General features: G+C 33.3%; 2 protein-coding genes and 1 non-coding gene across 10 annotated transcripts; 1 reads left to right on the top strand and 2 right to left on the bottom strand.

Moving 5' to 3' along the window:
- The first annotated feature begins 261 nt into the window (after positions 1 to 261).
- Positions 262 to 5,444, top strand: LOC130981665 (serine--tRNA ligase, chloroplastic/mitochondrial-like). 8 transcript variants are annotated; one of them, XM_057905292.1, is made up of 10 exons: positions 262 to 678; positions 1,951 to 2,193; positions 2,393 to 2,486; positions 2,561 to 2,709; positions 2,796 to 2,888; positions 3,304 to 3,483; positions 3,888 to 4,054; positions 4,153 to 4,287; positions 4,379 to 4,472; positions 4,789 to 5,444. In XM_057905292.1, the coding sequence occupies exons 3-10, from the start codon at positions 2,438 to 2,440 to the stop codon at positions 5,059 to 5,061; spliced, it is 1,140 nt and encodes a 379-aa protein (XP_057761275.1). In that variant the 5' UTR covers positions 262 to 678; positions 1,951 to 2,193; positions 2,393 to 2,437; the 3' UTR covers positions 5,062 to 5,444. The 8 variants fall into 8 exon arrangements, with proteins under 8 accessions (XP_057761275.1, XP_057761274.1, XP_057761273.1 ...); XM_057905291.1 differs by having other exon boundaries at positions 439 to 678; positions 1,838 to 2,193; XM_057905290.1 differs by having other exon boundaries at positions 449 to 678; positions 1,796 to 2,193.
- Positions 5,445 to 8,658: 3,214 nt separating this feature from the next.
- LOC130979089 (O-fucosyltransferase 35-like) lies at positions 8,659 to 11,115 on the bottom strand. The gene is made up of 7 exons (XM_057902445.1): positions 11,027 to 11,115; positions 10,655 to 10,754; positions 10,520 to 10,573; positions 10,302 to 10,390; positions 9,083 to 9,212; positions 8,885 to 8,999; positions 8,659 to 8,801 (listed from the first exon to the last, which is right to left on the bottom strand). The coding sequence occupies exons 2-6, from the start codon at positions 10,748 to 10,750 to the stop codon at positions 8,958 to 8,960; spliced, it is 411 nt and encodes a 136-aa protein (XP_057758428.1). The 5' UTR covers positions 10,751 to 10,754; positions 11,027 to 11,115; the 3' UTR covers positions 8,659 to 8,801; positions 8,885 to 8,957.
- Positions 11,116 to 16,724: 5,609 nt separating this feature from the next.
- LOC130984812 (small nucleolar RNA R71) lies at positions 16,725 to 16,832 on the bottom strand. Its single transcript, XR_009088719.1, has one exon. It is a non-coding gene; the product is annotated as a small nucleolar RNA R71 (small nucleolar RNA).
- Positions 16,833 to 17,445: the final 613 nt, after the last annotated feature.

Below are 17,445 nucleotides of genomic sequence, written 5' to 3'. Positions count from 1 at the left end.
TTCTTTTAGGATTTCGCATAAAAATTTCAAAAGACCAATGTTTTGAAAATTGAATCGGATCATTTGGTTTGATCGGATTAATAAAAAATCGGTCACATGTCCAGTTCGATTGATATGAAGGTTTGTTATGTAAAAAATTGGTTTAAAAACCGGCCGATTTGACGGTTAATTGGTGAGCCGTCAGAACCGGCAGGTTTTTTCCGGTTAGTAATATATATATATAAAGAAAGAAATTAGAGCTCCCCACTACCGAGACCCACCCACGCCCCTTTCTCTCTCATAGCCAAAAGCCCAAAATCTATCCCTAACGAACCCAGCCACCATCCCATCGCCGAACTCTTCTCCTCGGGTAGAGTTTGCTGTTGCCGCCGGCGGGGACAGACCGTGTGTTGGGTCTGCTCGTTTCTCCTTGCTCCTCCTCGCGTCGTCAAGCCCGAGAGTGCCATCAAGCCCGGACCTGTCCTCGTCGCCGTCGGCCGCCCTGAACTCGTCGTCGATTCCGAGGGTGCCGTCGTTGCCGCCGAACTTTCTGCTGCTCGACGTCGCGAACGTCTACTCAGCCCTGTTTCCTCGCCGTCGCAAACGTGCCTGCTTGGCCGTCTTCTCTTCGCCGCACATCCGTTCCACTGGTCGGCCATAACTTCCACGCGAACGACTCTGCCCGTCTTCTCTTCTCTGGTAAGCACTCATCTACTAGTTCTTCAGTTGCCTTTTTTTGTTAATTTTTATATATCCTGAGTTAATTTTTATATGATTGTTGTATATATTCTGACTTCTGAGTCAATTGTATGGATTCTGAGTTAATTGCATGGATGTTGGATTCTGGGTTAATTCTATGGATATTGGATTCAAACTCGATTCTCTGCTTATTTTCCAGGTTTTTGTTGTTTGAAGTTCGTTAATTGGATTCTCTAGCCCCTATTGAGTTTTGAATCTTTTGATTGTTTAGCAATTTGATCTTATTTGTTTATTTAAGCTTTCCAGTGATTTCTTGAAAATTACAAAGATTGATTTTTTGTTTGAGTTGTTGATTCTGGTTCTGATTTCTTTTTATTTTTTATTTTTTATTTTTTATTTTCGGTTGATGGTGCTATGGTAACTAGTAAGCACTGCCTTGTTCATGGTGTTGTTATTTATTTAGTTATTTTTTTAGTTTTTATGAAACTGAAATAAACTGATGGTGGTAGAACATGATTTTGTTTTTTGGACATTTATGTGTATTTTGATTTTTATTAGTTATGAATGTTGATGTTTAAAGTTATTTGTAAACTTTTAATGAATAATTTATTAAATGAAATTGTAAAATTTTAAATTTTATCATGTTAAAAATAATTGAATTTAAATATTTAAAAGTATATGTTAAATTTTTAATATTTTTAGTTTATATTTGATTAGACTGATTGAACTCGGGTTGACTCTTTGAACTATTAAACCAGTTATTCCACTGGTCTAGTTCTCGCAACCTTGCTAATGTCCTTTGCCCAATATTTGATTAACAGAACAAAATAATCGAATATACATATACAAATCGTTATATTTAGCACTCATGATATAAGTGTTGACTATATGTTTTTTTGTTTAAAAAAAAAAAATTTGACCAGCTAAGAATTGAGAGGACTCTAGGCTAACGACAGAATTTATTTTGAAAATCAAGTTTTTTTAAAATAAAAAAGTTAATAAAGTAAAAACAAATAAAAATTTATTCACTCTCAAATTAAAATAATAAAAATTATAAATTTAATGATAATTAACTCGTTATTTACGATTCTTCTCACATCTGTTTCCTTGTTATCAGTGCAACAAATAAAAACTAACGTTTTGTTTGGATAAAATTGAGTGGGAGCTTCTGACTAGACACAAGACTCAATGAAGATGGGTTGTTTGAACGGGACAACCATCTCACTCTCATGCCTCAAACTCGCTTTCCCTTCTTACCCTTCTTCCTTCCAGAACCTTCCATTTCGCCGCACCATCAAGCCTCTCTCCGCCGCCCTCCAAACATCTCCCGCCACTTCACCATCAACCACCAAGGCCGAGGACCAAGGTGCGAGGTCTCACTGGAAGGCCGCAATAGACTTCAAGTGGATAAAGGATAACAAGGAAGCAGTTGCTGCCAACATTCGCAACCGTAACTCCGATGTTGATTTGGAACTCGTCCTTCAACTCTATGACCAGTTCTTTAATCTTCAAAAGGTCACTCTTATTTCTTCATTCTCCATTATAATAATTTCCCCAAATTCATGTGTTCTGAAATGCCTGTTATTTCTAAGATTTACCATGCTTAATCATGTTATAGTGTCATCTAATTAGATTAATGCAAAGACATAGGAAGGGGGAGGAAAAAAGGATTTTTTGGTCCCAATTGCTCAGCTAATTGGTTTCCAGAAAGCAGGAAGTTGAGAGAGTGCGCGGAGAAAGAAATGCAGTAGCAAACAAGATGAAAGGGAAAATGGAACAATTTGAGCGTCAAAGACTAATTGAGGAAGGTGCTCTTGGCACCCAACTACCTTTGCTCTGCCTTTTAGGTCAATTCCTTAAGACACTCGCGTTTTGCATGCAGGAAAGAATTTGAAGGAAGGACTCATTGCTTTGGAAGAAGACCTGCTCAAGCTTAATGACAAACTTCAACTCGAAGCACAACGGATACCAAACATGACTCATCCACATGTTCCAATAGGTGGAGAGGATAGTTCTATGACAAGGAAGCTGGTATTTAGTTACTACAGTTCCTAAAAATTTAGCTTGTTAGTGCATCAATTATTCTCAAAATGTTAATGGATCATCTTAATTCTTAGGTTGGCAGCGCTCCAGAATTTAGTTTCCCTGTCAAGGATCATCTTGAACTAGGAAAGGAACTTTGCCTTTTCGATTTCGACACAGCTGCAGAGGTATACCCTGGTTAACTTAAGGCATTTCCTTAGCTATTATTTGCAACAGGTGAAGGTGAAACTGTACATACCGGACATGACTAGGTGTTGGAATCTATTTACTTAGACTTTAGGATACTTGTTTTTCTGGGAAATGCAGGCATGCCTTTGAGGCTACATATTATCTCATGGGAAAGTAACCAGGGGTGGTGGTTCCATATATGAATTTAGAAGACCATCTTTGTTTTTTCCATACTAGTTATTCTATGCGATTGTTAGAAGACTTCCTTTCAAGTGTTGCTACTATGATAGTTTATTTCTTATCTTCTATTGTAAACTTTGCAATTGACATGGAACTTTGGATCTGGAAAAACAAGAAATAAATATATTCAGACTTCAGTTGTATGTGAGATGCATCTAATATGCTGTGTCACAGGTCAGTGGCTCAAAGTTCTACTACTTGAAAAATGATGCAGTTTTGTTAGAGATGGCCCTTGTGAATTGGACACTCTCAGAAGTGATGAAGAGAGGCTTTACTCCATTAACAACGCCTGAACTTGTACGGTCCTCCATTGTTGAAAAATGTGGTTTCCAACCTCGTGGAAACAATACACAGGTTTGTTAGTGTCTATTTTACAGAAATCTGCTTCTTACTCATCAGTTGCATTGTTTGAGTTCATGACATTGGACATAAGATAAACAGCTGATGACAAATGTGTCATGGCAATGACAACCAATTTGACTGAGTCAGACAGTTTATAGGCTCTCAGAAAACATGTTTATTTTAGTCATTTCATCTTTTTCTTGTATTTTGTTAAGCATGGGACTTACAACTTGGTTGGCGTAATAATGATAATCACAATCGGGTCCAACCTTGTTATGCAGCAAAGACTTAAAATGACCATTGAGTTCCCCCCCCCCCCCCCCCCCCCCCCCAAGAGTCTATTTTTCATGTTTATATTTTTCTGATTGAGGTTCATAGCTTCTTTTGATGTTTCATTTCATGCCAAAATTACACAGGTTTATTCCATAGAAGATAGTGACCAATGCCTCATCGGCACTGCAGAGATACCTGTCGGGGGTCTTCATATGGATTCTATACTTGCTGAAACTTTGTTACCCCTGAAATATGTAGCATTTTCTCATTGCTTCCGTACTGAGGCTGGTGCCGCTGGCAGTGCAACAAGGTAATTGATTGTAGAGCTGATTGGGTGTGACGAGGCAATTTAAGGATTATTAGTAACTTTTTATTCTAAAATTTCTAATTATAATTAAAACTGAGCAGGGGTCTTTATCGAGTTCACCAGTTCAGCAAGGTTGAAATGTTTATTTTCTGCCGCCCAGAAGACAGTGAACATTATCATGAAGAGCTTATTAAAATTGAAGAAGACATGTTCTCATCCCTTGGGTTACATTTTAAGTAAGAGTTACCACTTATGCCCAAGTACATCCTTTCTAAATTTTAACCATGATTTGATTACTATATTTGGTATGATTCTGTGTTTCTGCAGAATTTTAGATATGGCTTCCGAAGATTTAGGCGCACCTGCTTACCGTAAATTTGATGTGGAGGCTTGGATGCCTGGCTTAGAACGGTTTGGCGAGGTACTGCAGATACATTTTCTATCTGATAGGCTCATGATGCGTAATATTTTTTGCCTCTTTGGTCTAAGGTTACTGCTTTTCAATTTTCATATTGGGAAATTTTCTAAATAGCCACAATGGCTGGTTGCACTAAGGTAACTGCTTTCTTTGGTGAAGAAAATGTTAGTGATGTAGACATGTAGTGAAGCATTAAGGTATTTAGTTAGAATTGGAAATCAACTTCTTGCTATCTTCCCCTTTGCAAATATAGATTGTGTTTCTTTTTTATGTAATCTGCTGAGCCTTCTTTTACACCTCCTGTATGATATTATGACAGATTTCAAGTGCATCAAATTGCACAGACTATCAGAGCCGTAGGTTGGGAATCCGGTATCGCCCGTTGGAAGCGCCAGTTGCAAGCCCGAAAAAGTCTAAAAGCAATCTGGCTCCACCACAGTTTGTTCACACACTAAATGCAACAGCTTGTGCAGTACCACGGATGATAATATGCTTGCTTGAGAATTACCAGCAAGAAGATGGATCCATCCTTATCCCTGAGCCTTTGAGGCCCTTCATGGGTGGGCGTAGTGTTATTTCTAGAAAATCTTGATACAAGGGATCGCGACATTTGCATCATTTGAAGGATATTTGCTGTTGCGGCTTTAGATTGTGGTGGTAGATGAGTTCAATCAACTTCCTACATTATAGCCTTTGGAAGAACTGGAAAGAAGGCGGCAAAAATCATGCATATATTAATTAGTAATGTAGAAAGGAAGGAGTAGAACAATACTATCTCTGAAAATTAACTAACTATTGAACTTAAAAAATAAAGAAAAATAAAACATAAAATATCTTAAATCCTATACTAAAATCTGAACTATTGATATAAAATATAATACACAACAACAATATTTTATCTCATTAAAATTGATATAAAATATAATAAATAGAAAATTAAGATTTGTTTAATTAACAAGGAGGGTAGTACTTATTAGAATGAGTCATATATACTGAGAAACAAATTTATGGGAGTTGATATCAATGTTCTTTAATTAATGTTACTTATTTATCGTATGCTATTTTTAAATTATCCTCAAATTTTACTCATTGGTTAAATTCGTTCTTCAAATTTTTATTAAATCAAATTAGTCTCCAAATTTATCAACATCGGTTGCGTTCCTCCTTTCCCGAAGTGATTTGGAAGACCAATTTGATTTAGTGTAAATTTTGGAATTAATTTGGCTATTGAGTAAAATTTGAAGGGCTAATTTAACTATTAATGGATGATAATTTACCAAAAAAAAAAAAAAAACATAAATCAAGGTGACAATATTAAATTCTAGTTTAAAAATATTTAATTATGTTAAATAGATTTAATCATCAAATTAATTATGAAAAAATACAAACAAAATGTGTTCTCATAAATCGTAATAAAATCTTATGCTTAAATATTAAATAGCATATATTGCATAATATTTATACCAAAATAAATTATTATGAAACAAAAATAATATATAATATAAAAAATTTAATTAAAGCATAAAAGTATCACATTTCATTACTAATTTTACAAAAATATATTGTTTTAGTTTTGGAACATGATTTCATATTCGATCTGATCTACCTAAAACATGGTCCGAAAGAATACATCGTAAAAAAGACAATTCCGATAAAATACCGAGTCATATTTAAGGTTGGATCTTGGATGGGATCATATGCATCTCTATTATAGCCTCCTCTATTTTCGTACTTCATTTTGGGTGCGGCCTTTTACCGTTGTATATTATACGGTCGGATTCAAATTTAGTACTTATTTGTACACTAAAATCAGTCATTAAAATTAGTTATTAATATATTTGTATATAAATACATATGTGATTTAATTTATTTTCAACGTGTATTTATATTTCGACATGTATTTTATACTAGTGGTTGATTTTGATGACTGATTTTAATATACAAGTAATCTATTAACATTATATATAAAAAGATGACTAAAGAAGTTTTTAAATCAAAATATTAATATAATAAATATAGCAAAAAAAAAAAAACACCACTCTGATATATTTAACAAATATAAATGTCATAATTATTTTATCATATTGAAAGCTAAAACAAATAAAAATAAAAACGATAAATCATACACATGATATATGTGTGTAAAATTATATATTATTATAAGAATTTAATTTTAATAAAATGTTAGTATAAAACAATTTTGTACCTACATTAATCATGTAACACTATATAAAAAAAAAATAACTATATAAATGATTATTCAAAAAAATAAATATGGTGAAACGATTATGTAAAATATTTTATATTAATAATGTATCAAAATTAAATTGTTATTATAAATTTAAATATAAAATACATAATATATAGACATATAAATAGTTATAAAAAAAATATATAATTACAACTATATATAATCAAGTCAATTTATGAATCAATAATCTAAATTTATCTACATTTAATATCGACTCATTTAATATACCAAATAAAACATGTTTCATAATCATAGAGAGAGTGCGGCATTATGCATAATGCAGATATAGATTATGAATGAAGGATCTCTCTCACCAAAAATTATTTGTTTAACTTAACGAATCAATGAATAAATGAATGCCACCATCAATATATTCTAGAACTTCCTAAATTTTGTATTCATCTGGCTCTAATTTTTATTTGTTCAAAATTTTCTTTCCCTTCCCATCTTTGCTCCTTAATGATAAGGATTATATACACTTTGCTACCACACGCCTAAAACATGTTTGAAGGATGATGTATCATGTATGTATCTATCTAACTCTACCTAACAAAGTGAGAAGCATTTGCACTTGGTGTTTGACATATACAATCAGGTAAAGAATTGAATAAAATGCCTCTTCAGATCGAAACCTGTCCAACCCTTTATTTTTTTTTTTCCTGAAATGGACCCTTTCTTCTTCCTTAAGAAGCCTTGCCTGTCCAACACCATATCAATCAACAAGCAAACAAAAATCACAATAAATAAAGATTATTCCCTTGATCAGCATGTCATAATCATAATCTTAACTTGAGAGACTAATTTGAGTGAGTTTTAAAAAAAGATATTTTTTTGAATTATTTATTTTTTAAGATTTTATAAAAAATAAAAATAATTTTATTTTTAGATATCATAAAAAATATTTTTATTTATTAATTATATTTAAAATTTTGGCATTAAAACAATATAAAAAATTTTTTATGTTTTATTTATTATGTAAAAAATATAATTTATAACTTTTTAAATATATTTTTTATTTTTTTAGTATTTTTTTACTACTAAAAATTTATTAAATATGCTAAAAAATAAATTTTTTTTTAATTAACTTAATAACGCTCAAACAAACATCGTGTGAGATAGAGTCATGACTCATTTGTCATGCGCTGAAAAGTTAAAGACAATTCCTTATAGATGCTAGACAACATAGATGACAAGCTGATAATATTCCCACCTAACCCCAAGTTGGAGACTTCTTACCAATGAGTCTTGAGATCTACTAGTTTTTATCTTAATCACAAACTGATGAACTCAATAGATGCCAAGCTTAAGCGGATGGGATCAAAACCAATAAATGCCCATTGAGAAATTTAAAACCATAGAGGAAATTTTCAAGTATTACCTATCACAACAATAATGGTATGTTGAAAACAATAATGTATGGCAATAAAAAGTGGGGGAAATAGAAGAGTAGATTTTACAATGATGAGTACTAAAACAAAAAATCATAAAATCATACGAGGAACTTATCTAACAACTGAAAGAACCATAAATAAGATTACTTTAAGTATGTTTGATTCGCTTATACTTTTTTTTTTGTGAAGATCAATAATTTTATTTGATATATTTATCCCCTCAGTCATTTTTTCATTTGTTAGTTTATCAAAGAGACTAACAACAACTTTCCTGATAAAAGCAATGATCATAATCAGAAGGGAATTGTCATGGATGAACTAGATAGGGTAACATCAATTGCAAAAATGCAAAATATGATCTGCTAGTGAAGACACAACCTTATTTATCTGGAGAAATTGACCTTCCATGACTGAAAAAACCACGATAAATATATTAAAACTGTAAAACCTCTCTAAACTTCATATATCACAACCATAGAGCAACATAGTATTATAATTCTTTACCTTGTTCAGTCATATGCGACTCATCACACTATATTTTCCCAGTAGAAATGTATATTGGAGTACTTGAAGGGTATCCTAGAGCAGTAATAAAAATTCCAACATCTTTTGGAGTTAAAGGGGCAAAGTCCTTTTGACCTTTCTTCAATAGGATCAATGTACTTCCTCTTCCAATATGCAGTGCGCTTTCTACAAATTTCTTCAAACATCACGAATCATAGAAAGACATGAGATTTATATAATATTATATAATCATTTTGAGGAATCCATACCATTCAGCTTCGCTGTAGATAAATGATATGTTCAACTAGCCAACACTAAATGCAATCATGTCCTTCTCATAGCCTAAATATAATGACCAAATGATCTTATCCTCTCCACCAAAATCTACAAATAAGCAGAAAAACTATTTTAAAGAAATGGACAGAGCAACATAAAAGTCAACTGGAGTTTAGGATCTACTTATATACCTTTCCCATTTGTTCAATTCGAGAAGAGAAACGAAGAGCTTCAAAACAAGTTCGGCAACGAAACTTCTGAATATCCGAAGGTAGTTTGTTATTTGCCCACCGAGAATCAGTTTTGGAAGTTCCGAATAACCTAATGAATTTGTCAATAACAGGTTGATTGCACAATATATTAGGAATTAAGGTAAGTAAAATATTCACATAAATTTTAAGTAGTAAATATCAATAGATTTAAACCAATACATACTTTGTAAAGATCTCACATGGAAGCAATCTCATTTTCATAGTAATCCATACCAGACCAGCTTTTGAATTGGATCACCATGTGTGTGTTTGGATTACCGTTTATAAACGGACGAAAGTTTGTATAAAATTGATTTTGCAAAATTAATTTTGATTAAAAATAAGTTAGCGTGGTTTATGTTTGGTAATTTTTATTTAAAATGGAGTATATTAAACTAAATATTGTTTGAATTATATTATTTAAAATCACTTTCAGATGAAAAATTATAGAAAATGACATGAATTTAAATAATTATTTTATGTTATTTTATAATTTCATTTTAGATATTTAAATAAATTTTAATATTTTTTTAGTATTTTGAGTACTCTTTAATACTCTAATGGAATTAATAGAATCATAATTCAAAGTAAAAAAAATATTCCATATAAAAAAATAAAAATAACAGTAAAAAAATTTATATAAACAAAAAATAATAAGAATTTTATAAAAAATAATAATATGCATGAGAGAATATTGGAGAAACAATATTATAAAAAAACAACAAAATTCATCGTATAAATAACAAAGAACACAGTTAATACATAGAAATAAATTTCAGTTCAATGTGAAAAGTTGAACGCAAAAATTAGAAATGGTAGCTTTCCGTAAACATAGGTTAAAGAGTAGAATAAAGTTTACGTTTAGTGAAAAAAAAAAACATCTAACGAAAAAGTAAAGCTTTCAAAAAAAACTAAACGAGCTTTATTTTAATACTCTAAATGCTAAACTAAACACATTCCATTTTGGTGGTATGAACTAGATTTTTAGGTAGCTTCTTAATGATTTTTACATCATTAGCTAAAGAATTAATGAACCACTCTTCATCAAAGATATCAGAAAAATTGCAAACAAAAAAGGGACTATAAAATCTAATTATAAACAGAATCCAAAAAATAGAGAGAACTTTTAACTGAAACATAATAGAAGTTGATCAGCTACCTATCGTCCTGCCAAAATGATTTCTTGTCAAGTTCCGGAATTACATGAGTGGCGTTTATGGTGCGAGCTACAGCTACCATATCACATATCTACAGCGAAGGAAACAAACTTTTAACATTAAAATTTAAAAACTAGTCCAAAACAATGGATATAGACTTTATATACAATCAAATATCAAATATTTGTATACGAGAGCAAACTCGAGATAGAAATCAGACCCCGGTATGCATTTGGTTGAGACCTCCATTTGTAACCTCGCTATTCAGGATAAGCTGGATAAACATTCAACTTGTGAAGGAGTTACCAAAGAAAATTATACTTGAAAAGTTGCAACAAAAATTTAGAATTCTTACTTGTATAGTTAGGAGTAGGCTTAGTGCAGGGCAGAAAGCCATGATTTGGTGGAGGCTTTCACAGTTTCTCATAATCTGAATCCCATCTTGAATCATTCAACTGTAAAAAAAGGAGTCAGAACACTGAAGTTGAAAGTTTTGTTTGCCATGATTTATAATATTCACCAAAGATACACAACACTTCAAAATAGTTGAGAATCACTAAGCCTCAAACAACTCAAATTTAAAAGGTTGAATGAGTGAAATTTAACCAACTTTAATTTGTTTCTAACAGCAACAGTGCATTCTAATTCTTGTTATTAATTTGATCACATTCTCAGCATCCAAATAAGTCATAATAAATCAGCTAGAAAGGTTAGTAATGACAAAAACCTTGGAAGCAGCAAATGTAGCCTTGGATAAATATGGCGGCGCTCGCTCTCTCATCCATCTTTGCGGATCATGAAACTGTCAAATTTTTTGAAATTGATTTAAAAAAAGGGACAAAATAAAATAAAAAAATTATTTTGATCGCTAAGGATCAAACCAAATACTATACAAAACTTTGCACTTATCCTTGATTTATTAGAAGGATAACACTAACAGGCACTGTAGAGCTTTTACTAACCCCTTTATAAACCAGACTTATATTTAAGTAGCATTTGGTTCTTGTCATAAAAAACAGAGGTGGATAAAAAAATGGTGGGGACAAATGCATGTCTTGACAAAAGCTTCATGTTGTCCCTGTGTCGAGACAAATTCTAAGATAACTTGTATACTTTAAAATAGAGACACGAGACATGTCTTGACTTGTGGGCAGTTTTTAAGCAAATTTCTGTACTATCTAAACCATAGTTATCAGAATCGGACCGGATCGACCGGTTCAACCGAAAAATTAAATCCTATATCGATCCGGTCCAAGGATAGAATCGTTTAAGGTTGAGAACTGGAATAAACCGGTTAAATTGGAAAATTTTTCAAAATGGCTCTGCAAATTCACCATGCTCTCCAAGAAGGACATTTATGCCACCAAGGTTGCAATGGGGTTTGAACTCCTTACACCAAAGTTGCAAGAAGGACATTTATGCCACCAAGCTACAATACTTCTTAGTAATATATATCCAAATTATAATACATATAGTAACTTTTTATTATACTTATATTCAATTAATTTTAATTTAAAGTCTCTCATTTTTAAATCAATTATATTTTATTTAACTATAAATTTTATTACAATATATATATTAAAAAGATAAACAAAAAAATTATTAATCAGAAAATTTTTTTTCATGATTATATGATATCTATTAATATTATTTTTTTAATAAATACTTGTAGTATATAATAATAGGTAAAGACTCACTTGCAGTTGCCTTCATATGAAGTTGATAGTTGAAAATCATTAGATGATATTTAGTTAAACTTGTCAAATATCTAACTATTTTTAAATATCAACTTCACATGAAAATTAACTGTATGTAAGTTTTTATTTATAATAATATAATAATACAATAAATATAAATTAATTAATAAAGTACTAAAATTTAAAAATGATAATTATTTTTATAAAAATAAAATAAAAGTACTTATAATAAAAAATAATTAAATTTTACATAATTATTTAATTATACCGGGTTAACCGGTTCGACCAGTGACCCACCGGTTGAACCAGTAACCCAGTGACCCAGTAACTTCACCGGTTCGATTCTGATAACTATGATCTAAACAAATAGAAGGCAAATTTTTCTTGCACCACCACATACCCACCTGCAACAAAGTGCAAGTTTGCATTCAACTTGACAGGCAAAAAGGAAAAAATGAATATACTTATGAAAAAAAATTTGATGGATACTAATACGCATATCACCGTGGGGAGCTCTCGCCCGGGGAGGAATCAAGGAAGAGAACATAAGATGAGATGACACCACATCTAACTCAAAACCTTAAAGTGTCAAGTAAATGGGTCTCTCATCTTATAAACTCCTCACTCTTCCTTACTTTCTCTGATGTGAGACTAATTTCAACACTCCTCACACTTGCAATACTAACAATCTCATCTTATAAAATCCTCACTCTTTTTTGCTTTTTTTGATGTGTGACTAACTTCATGCACTCCTTACACTTGCAACATTAACAGTGATAAAGTTAGAGAACGAGAGAGGAAGAAAGCTAAGAGTGACAAGAAAGGTAAAATCGATGAAATGAATCAATGCACAGTCACTGTAGTACCAGGGTATGCTAATATACATGTATGAGTTACACTTAGCTAAGTGATGAGCGGATAATTTGTACGCTTTTTGGCATTATTTTTAGTATGTTTTTAGTATATTTGGTTGAGTTTTTAGTATATTTTTATTAGTTTTTAGTTAAAATTCACTTTTCTGGACTTTACTATGAGTTTGTGTATTTTTCTGTGATTTCAGGTATTTTCTGGCTGAAATTGAGGGACCTGAACAAAAATCTGATTCAGAGACTGAAAAGGACTGCAGATGCTGTTGGATTCTGACCTCCCTGCACTCGAAGTGGATTTTCTGAAGCTACAGAAGCCCAATTGGCGTGCTCTCAACGGCGTTGAAAAGTAGACATCCTGGGCTTTCCAGCAGTATATGATAGTCCATACTTTGCCCAAGATTTGATGGCCCAAACCGGCGTTCAAAGTCACCTTCAGAATTCCCAGCGTTAAACGCCGGAACTGGCACCTAAGTGGGAGTTAAACGCCCAAACTGGCACAAAAGCTGGCGTTTAACTCCAAGAAGAGTCTCTACACGAAAAATGCTTCATTGCTCAGCCCAAGCACACACCAAGTGGGCCCAGAAGTGGATTTTTATGTCATTTACTCATCTTTGTAATTCTTAAGTTACTAGTTCCCTATAAATAGGACCTTTTACTATTGTATTTTCATCTTGGTTCTTCTGGTTCCCTCTTTGGGACCGAAGCCAATGATCACTCTTGTTCTTATGTATTTTCAACGGTGGAGTTTCTACACACCATAGATTAAGGTATGGAGCTCTGCTGTACCTCGAGTATTAATGCAATTACTATTGTTCTTCTATTCAATTCCGCTTGTTCTTGTTCCAAGATATCACTTGTTCTTCAACTTGATGAATGTGATGATCCGTGACACTCATCATCATTCTCACCTATGAACGTGTGACTGACAACCACCTCCGTTCTACCTTAGATTGGGTGAATATCTCTTGGATTCCTGATACACAATGCATGGTTGATCGCCTGACAACCGAGCGCTCGCCTGACAAACGAGCCAGCCATTCCGTGAGATCAGAATCTTCGTGGTATAGGCAAGAACTGATGGCGGCATTCAAGAGAATCCGGAAGGTCTAACCTTGTCTGTGGTATTCTGAGTAGGATTCAATGATTGAATGACTGTGACGTGCTTCAAACTCCTGAGGGCGGGGCGTTAGTGACAGACGCAAAAGAATCACTGGATTCTATTCCGGCCTGATCGAGAACCGACAGATGGATAGCCGTGCCGTGACAGGGTGCGTTGAACATTTCCACTGAGAGGATGGGAGGTAGCCACTGACAACGGTGAAACCCTTGCATAAGCTTGCCATGGAAAAGAGTAAGAAGGATTGGATGAAGACAGTAGGAAAGCAGAGAGACGGAAGGGACAAGCATCTTCATACGCTTATCTGAAGCTCTCACCAATGATATACATAAGTATCTCTATCTTTATCTTTATGTTTTATTCATCATCTATACCCATTTGAGTCTGCCTGACTAAGATTTACAAGGTGACCATAGCTTGCTTCATACCAACAATCTCCGTGGGATCGACCCTTACTCGCGTAAGGTTTATTACTTGGACGACCCAGTGCACTTGCTGGTTAGTTGTGCGAAGTTGTAGTGATCACAATTTCGCACACCAAGTTTTTGGCGCCGTTGCCGGGGATTGTTTCGTGTATGGACAACTGACGGTTCATCTTGTTGCTTAGATTAGGTTTTTTTCAGAATTCTTAAGAATGAATTCTAGAGTTTCATGATGATCTGTTGAAATCTGGTTGGCTGAGAAGCCATGTCTAATCTTATTGGACCGAGGTTTCAACTGATCATCACAAGAGCTTGTTGATCTCTATCAATCTTGCTATTGGAGCAATGATCTGCTAAGGCTTGGCTGGCCATTGGCCATGTCTAGTGTTTTGGACCGAAGCTTTCTTTGAAAGCTTGGCTGGCTGTGAATCCATGTCTAATTCCTGGATTGAAGTCTTAGACTAGCATTGCAATGATTCCTGGAATCCAAATTGAGAATTCTGAAACCTTCATTTTCTATTTCTATATAGTTTTCGAAAAATACAAAAAAAATTTCAAAATCATAAAAAAACCAAAAATATTTTATGTTTCTTGTTTGAATCTAGAGTCTCATCTTAAGTTTAGTGTCAATTGCATGTTTCTATTGCATTCATGCATATGTCTTCATTGATCTTCAAGTTGTTCTTGATGATTTCATTGCTCTGATCTTTGAATTCTATTGACTTGAGTGTTTTGTGTTTCTCATATGCATTCTCATGTTGTTAGTGTCAGTAGTATACAAACTGCTAAGTTTGGTGTCTTGCATGCATTGTTATTTGATTTTAAGTGCATTCCTTATTATTAAAAATCCAAAAATATTTTTAATTTGTATCTTTTCAAGTCAATAATACAGAGAATTGAAGATTTAGAACATGCAGCAGAGGAATTATACAGAAAAAGCTGGGCGTTCAAAACGCCCAGTAAAGAAGGACAGACTGGCGTTTAAACGCCAGCCAGGGTGCCTGGTTGGGCGTTTAACGCCCAAAAAGGTAGTGCATTGGGCGTTAAACGCCAGAATGTGCACCATTCTGGGCGTTTAACGCCAGGATGGCACAAGAGGGAAGATTCTGTTTTTAATTCAGATTTTTTTCAAGTTTTCAAAGTTTTTCAAAATCAAATCTTTTTCAAATAATATCTTTTCAATCAAACCTTTTTCAAAATCAATTTCTTTCTCTTTCAAAGATACTTGCTAACAATTAATGATTTGATTGAACATTTCAAGTATGCTGCCTTTTCTGTTGAGAAAGGTTTAATGTTTGAATCATATCTTTTCTTGTTAGGCAAGTCATTAATTTTTAAAATCAAATCTTTTTTTTAAAATTATTTTCAAATCATATCTTTTCAATCATATCTTTTTAAAACCATAACTTTTTAATCATATCTTTTTAATCACATCTTTTTCAAAACAGTTTTTAATCATATCTTTTTGATTTCTAATTTCAAAATCTTTTTCAAAAATTACTTGATCTCTTTCTCACTCTTGATTTTCGAAAATCAAATTAAAGTTTTTCAAAATGTTTTTAAAATCTTTTTAATTAATTTTCGAAAAATCTCTTCCTCTCTTCTCACATCCTTCTATTTATGGAGTACCACTCCTTCTCAATGCACAATTCGAACTCTATCTCATTAAGTTCGAATTCTTCTACCTCTTTCTTCTATTTTTCTGTTCCTCTGACACCTTAAGGAATCTCTATACTGTGACATAGAGGATTCCATATTTTCTTGTTCTCTTCTCTTTCATATGAGCAGGAGCAAAGACAAAGGCATTCTTGTTGAAGCTGACCCTGAACCTGAAAGGACCTTGAAGCGAAAGCTAAGAGAAGCTAAGGCACAACTCTCTGTAGAGGACCTAACAGAAATCTTCAAAGAAAAAGACATGGCAGCCGAAAACAACAACAATGCAAACAATGCAAGGAAGGTGCTGGGTGACTTTACTACACCTACTCCCGACTTCTATGGGAGAAGCATCTCTATCCCTGCCATTGGAGCAAACAACTTTGAGCTTAAGCCTCAATTAGTTTCTCTAATGCAACAGAATTGCAAGTTCCATGGACTTCCATTGGAAGATCCTCATCAGTTTTTAGCTGAATTCTTGCAAATCTGTGACACTGTCAAGACTAATGGGGTTGACCCTGAGGTCTACAGACTTATGCTATTCCCTTTTGCTGTAAGAGACAGAGCTAGGACATGGTTGGACTCACAACCTAAAGAAAGCCTGGACTCATGGGAAAAGCTAGTCAATGCCTTCTTGGCAAAGTTCTTTCCACCTCAAAAATTGAGTAAGCTTAGAGTGGAAGTCCAAACCTTCAGACAGAAGGATGGAGAATCCCTCTATGAAGCTTGGGAAAGATACAAACAATTGATCAGAAAATGTCCTTCTGACATGCTTTCTGAATAGAGCATCATAGGTATTTTCTATGATGGTCTCTCTGAACTATCCAAGATGTCTTTGGATAGCTCTGCTGGAGGATCTCTTCATCTGAAGAAGACGCCTACAGAAGCTCAAGAACTAATTGAAATGGTTGCAAATAACCAATTCATGTACACTTCTGAAAGGAATCCTGTGAACAATGGGACAAATCAGAAGAAAGGAGTTCTTGAGATTGATACTCTGAATGCCATTCTGGCTCAGAACAAGATATTGACTCAACAAGTCAATTTGATTTCTCAAAGTCTGTCTGGAATACAAAATGCACCAGGCAGTACTAAGGATGCTTCATCTAAAGAAGAAGCTTATGATCCTGAGAACCCTTCAATGGAAGAGGTGAATTACTGATGAGCGGATAATTTATACGCTTTTTGGCATTGTTTTTATATAGTTTTTAGTAAGTTTGAGCTACTTTTAGGGATGTTTTCATTAGTTTTTATGTTAAATTCACATTTCTGGACTTTACTATGAGTTTGTGTGTTTTTCTGTGATTTCAGGTAAATTCTGACTGAAATTGAGGGATTTGAGCAAAACTCTGAAAAAGGCTGACAAAAGGACTGCTGATGCTGTTGGA

This window comes from Arachis stenosperma, chromosome 5, assembly GCF_014773155.1.
Source record: "Arachis stenosperma cultivar V10309 chromosome 5, arast.V10309.gnm1.PFL2, whole genome shotgun sequence".
Lineage (NCBI taxonomy): Eukaryota > Viridiplantae > Streptophyta > Magnoliopsida > Fabales > Fabaceae > Arachis > Arachis stenosperma.
Note: the sequence above shows the minus strand (reverse complement) of the source record. Positions and strands in the feature narration are given on the sequence as shown.

Excerpts from the sequence above, each read along its gene's own strand:
- LOC130981665 (XM_057905291.1), top strand. The coding sequence starts at position 1,867 with ATGAAGATGGGTTGTTTGAACGGGACAACCATCTCACTCTCATGCCTC. Across the intron at positions 2,194-2,392 it reads AGTTCTTTAATCTTCAAAAG|GAAGTTGAGAGAGTGCGCGG; the intron begins GTCACTCTTATT and ends TCCAGAAAGCAG. Across the intron at positions 2,889-3,303 it reads ATTTCGACACAGCTGCAGAG|GTCAGTGGCTCAAAGTTCTA; the intron begins GTATACCCTGGT and ends GCTGTGTCACAG.
- LOC130979089 (XM_057902445.1), bottom strand. The coding sequence starts at position 10,750 with ATGATTCAAGATGGGATTCAGATTATGAGAAACTGTGAAAGCCTCCAC. Across the intron at positions 10,574-10,654 it reads GCCTACTCCTAACTATACAA|CTTATCCTGAATAGCGAGGT; the intron begins GTAAGAATTCTA and ends ATGTTTATCCAG. Across the intron at positions 9,213-10,301 it reads TCATTTTGGCAGGACGATAG|GTTATTCGGAACTTCCAAAA; the intron begins GTAGCTGATCAA and ends CAAATTCATTAG.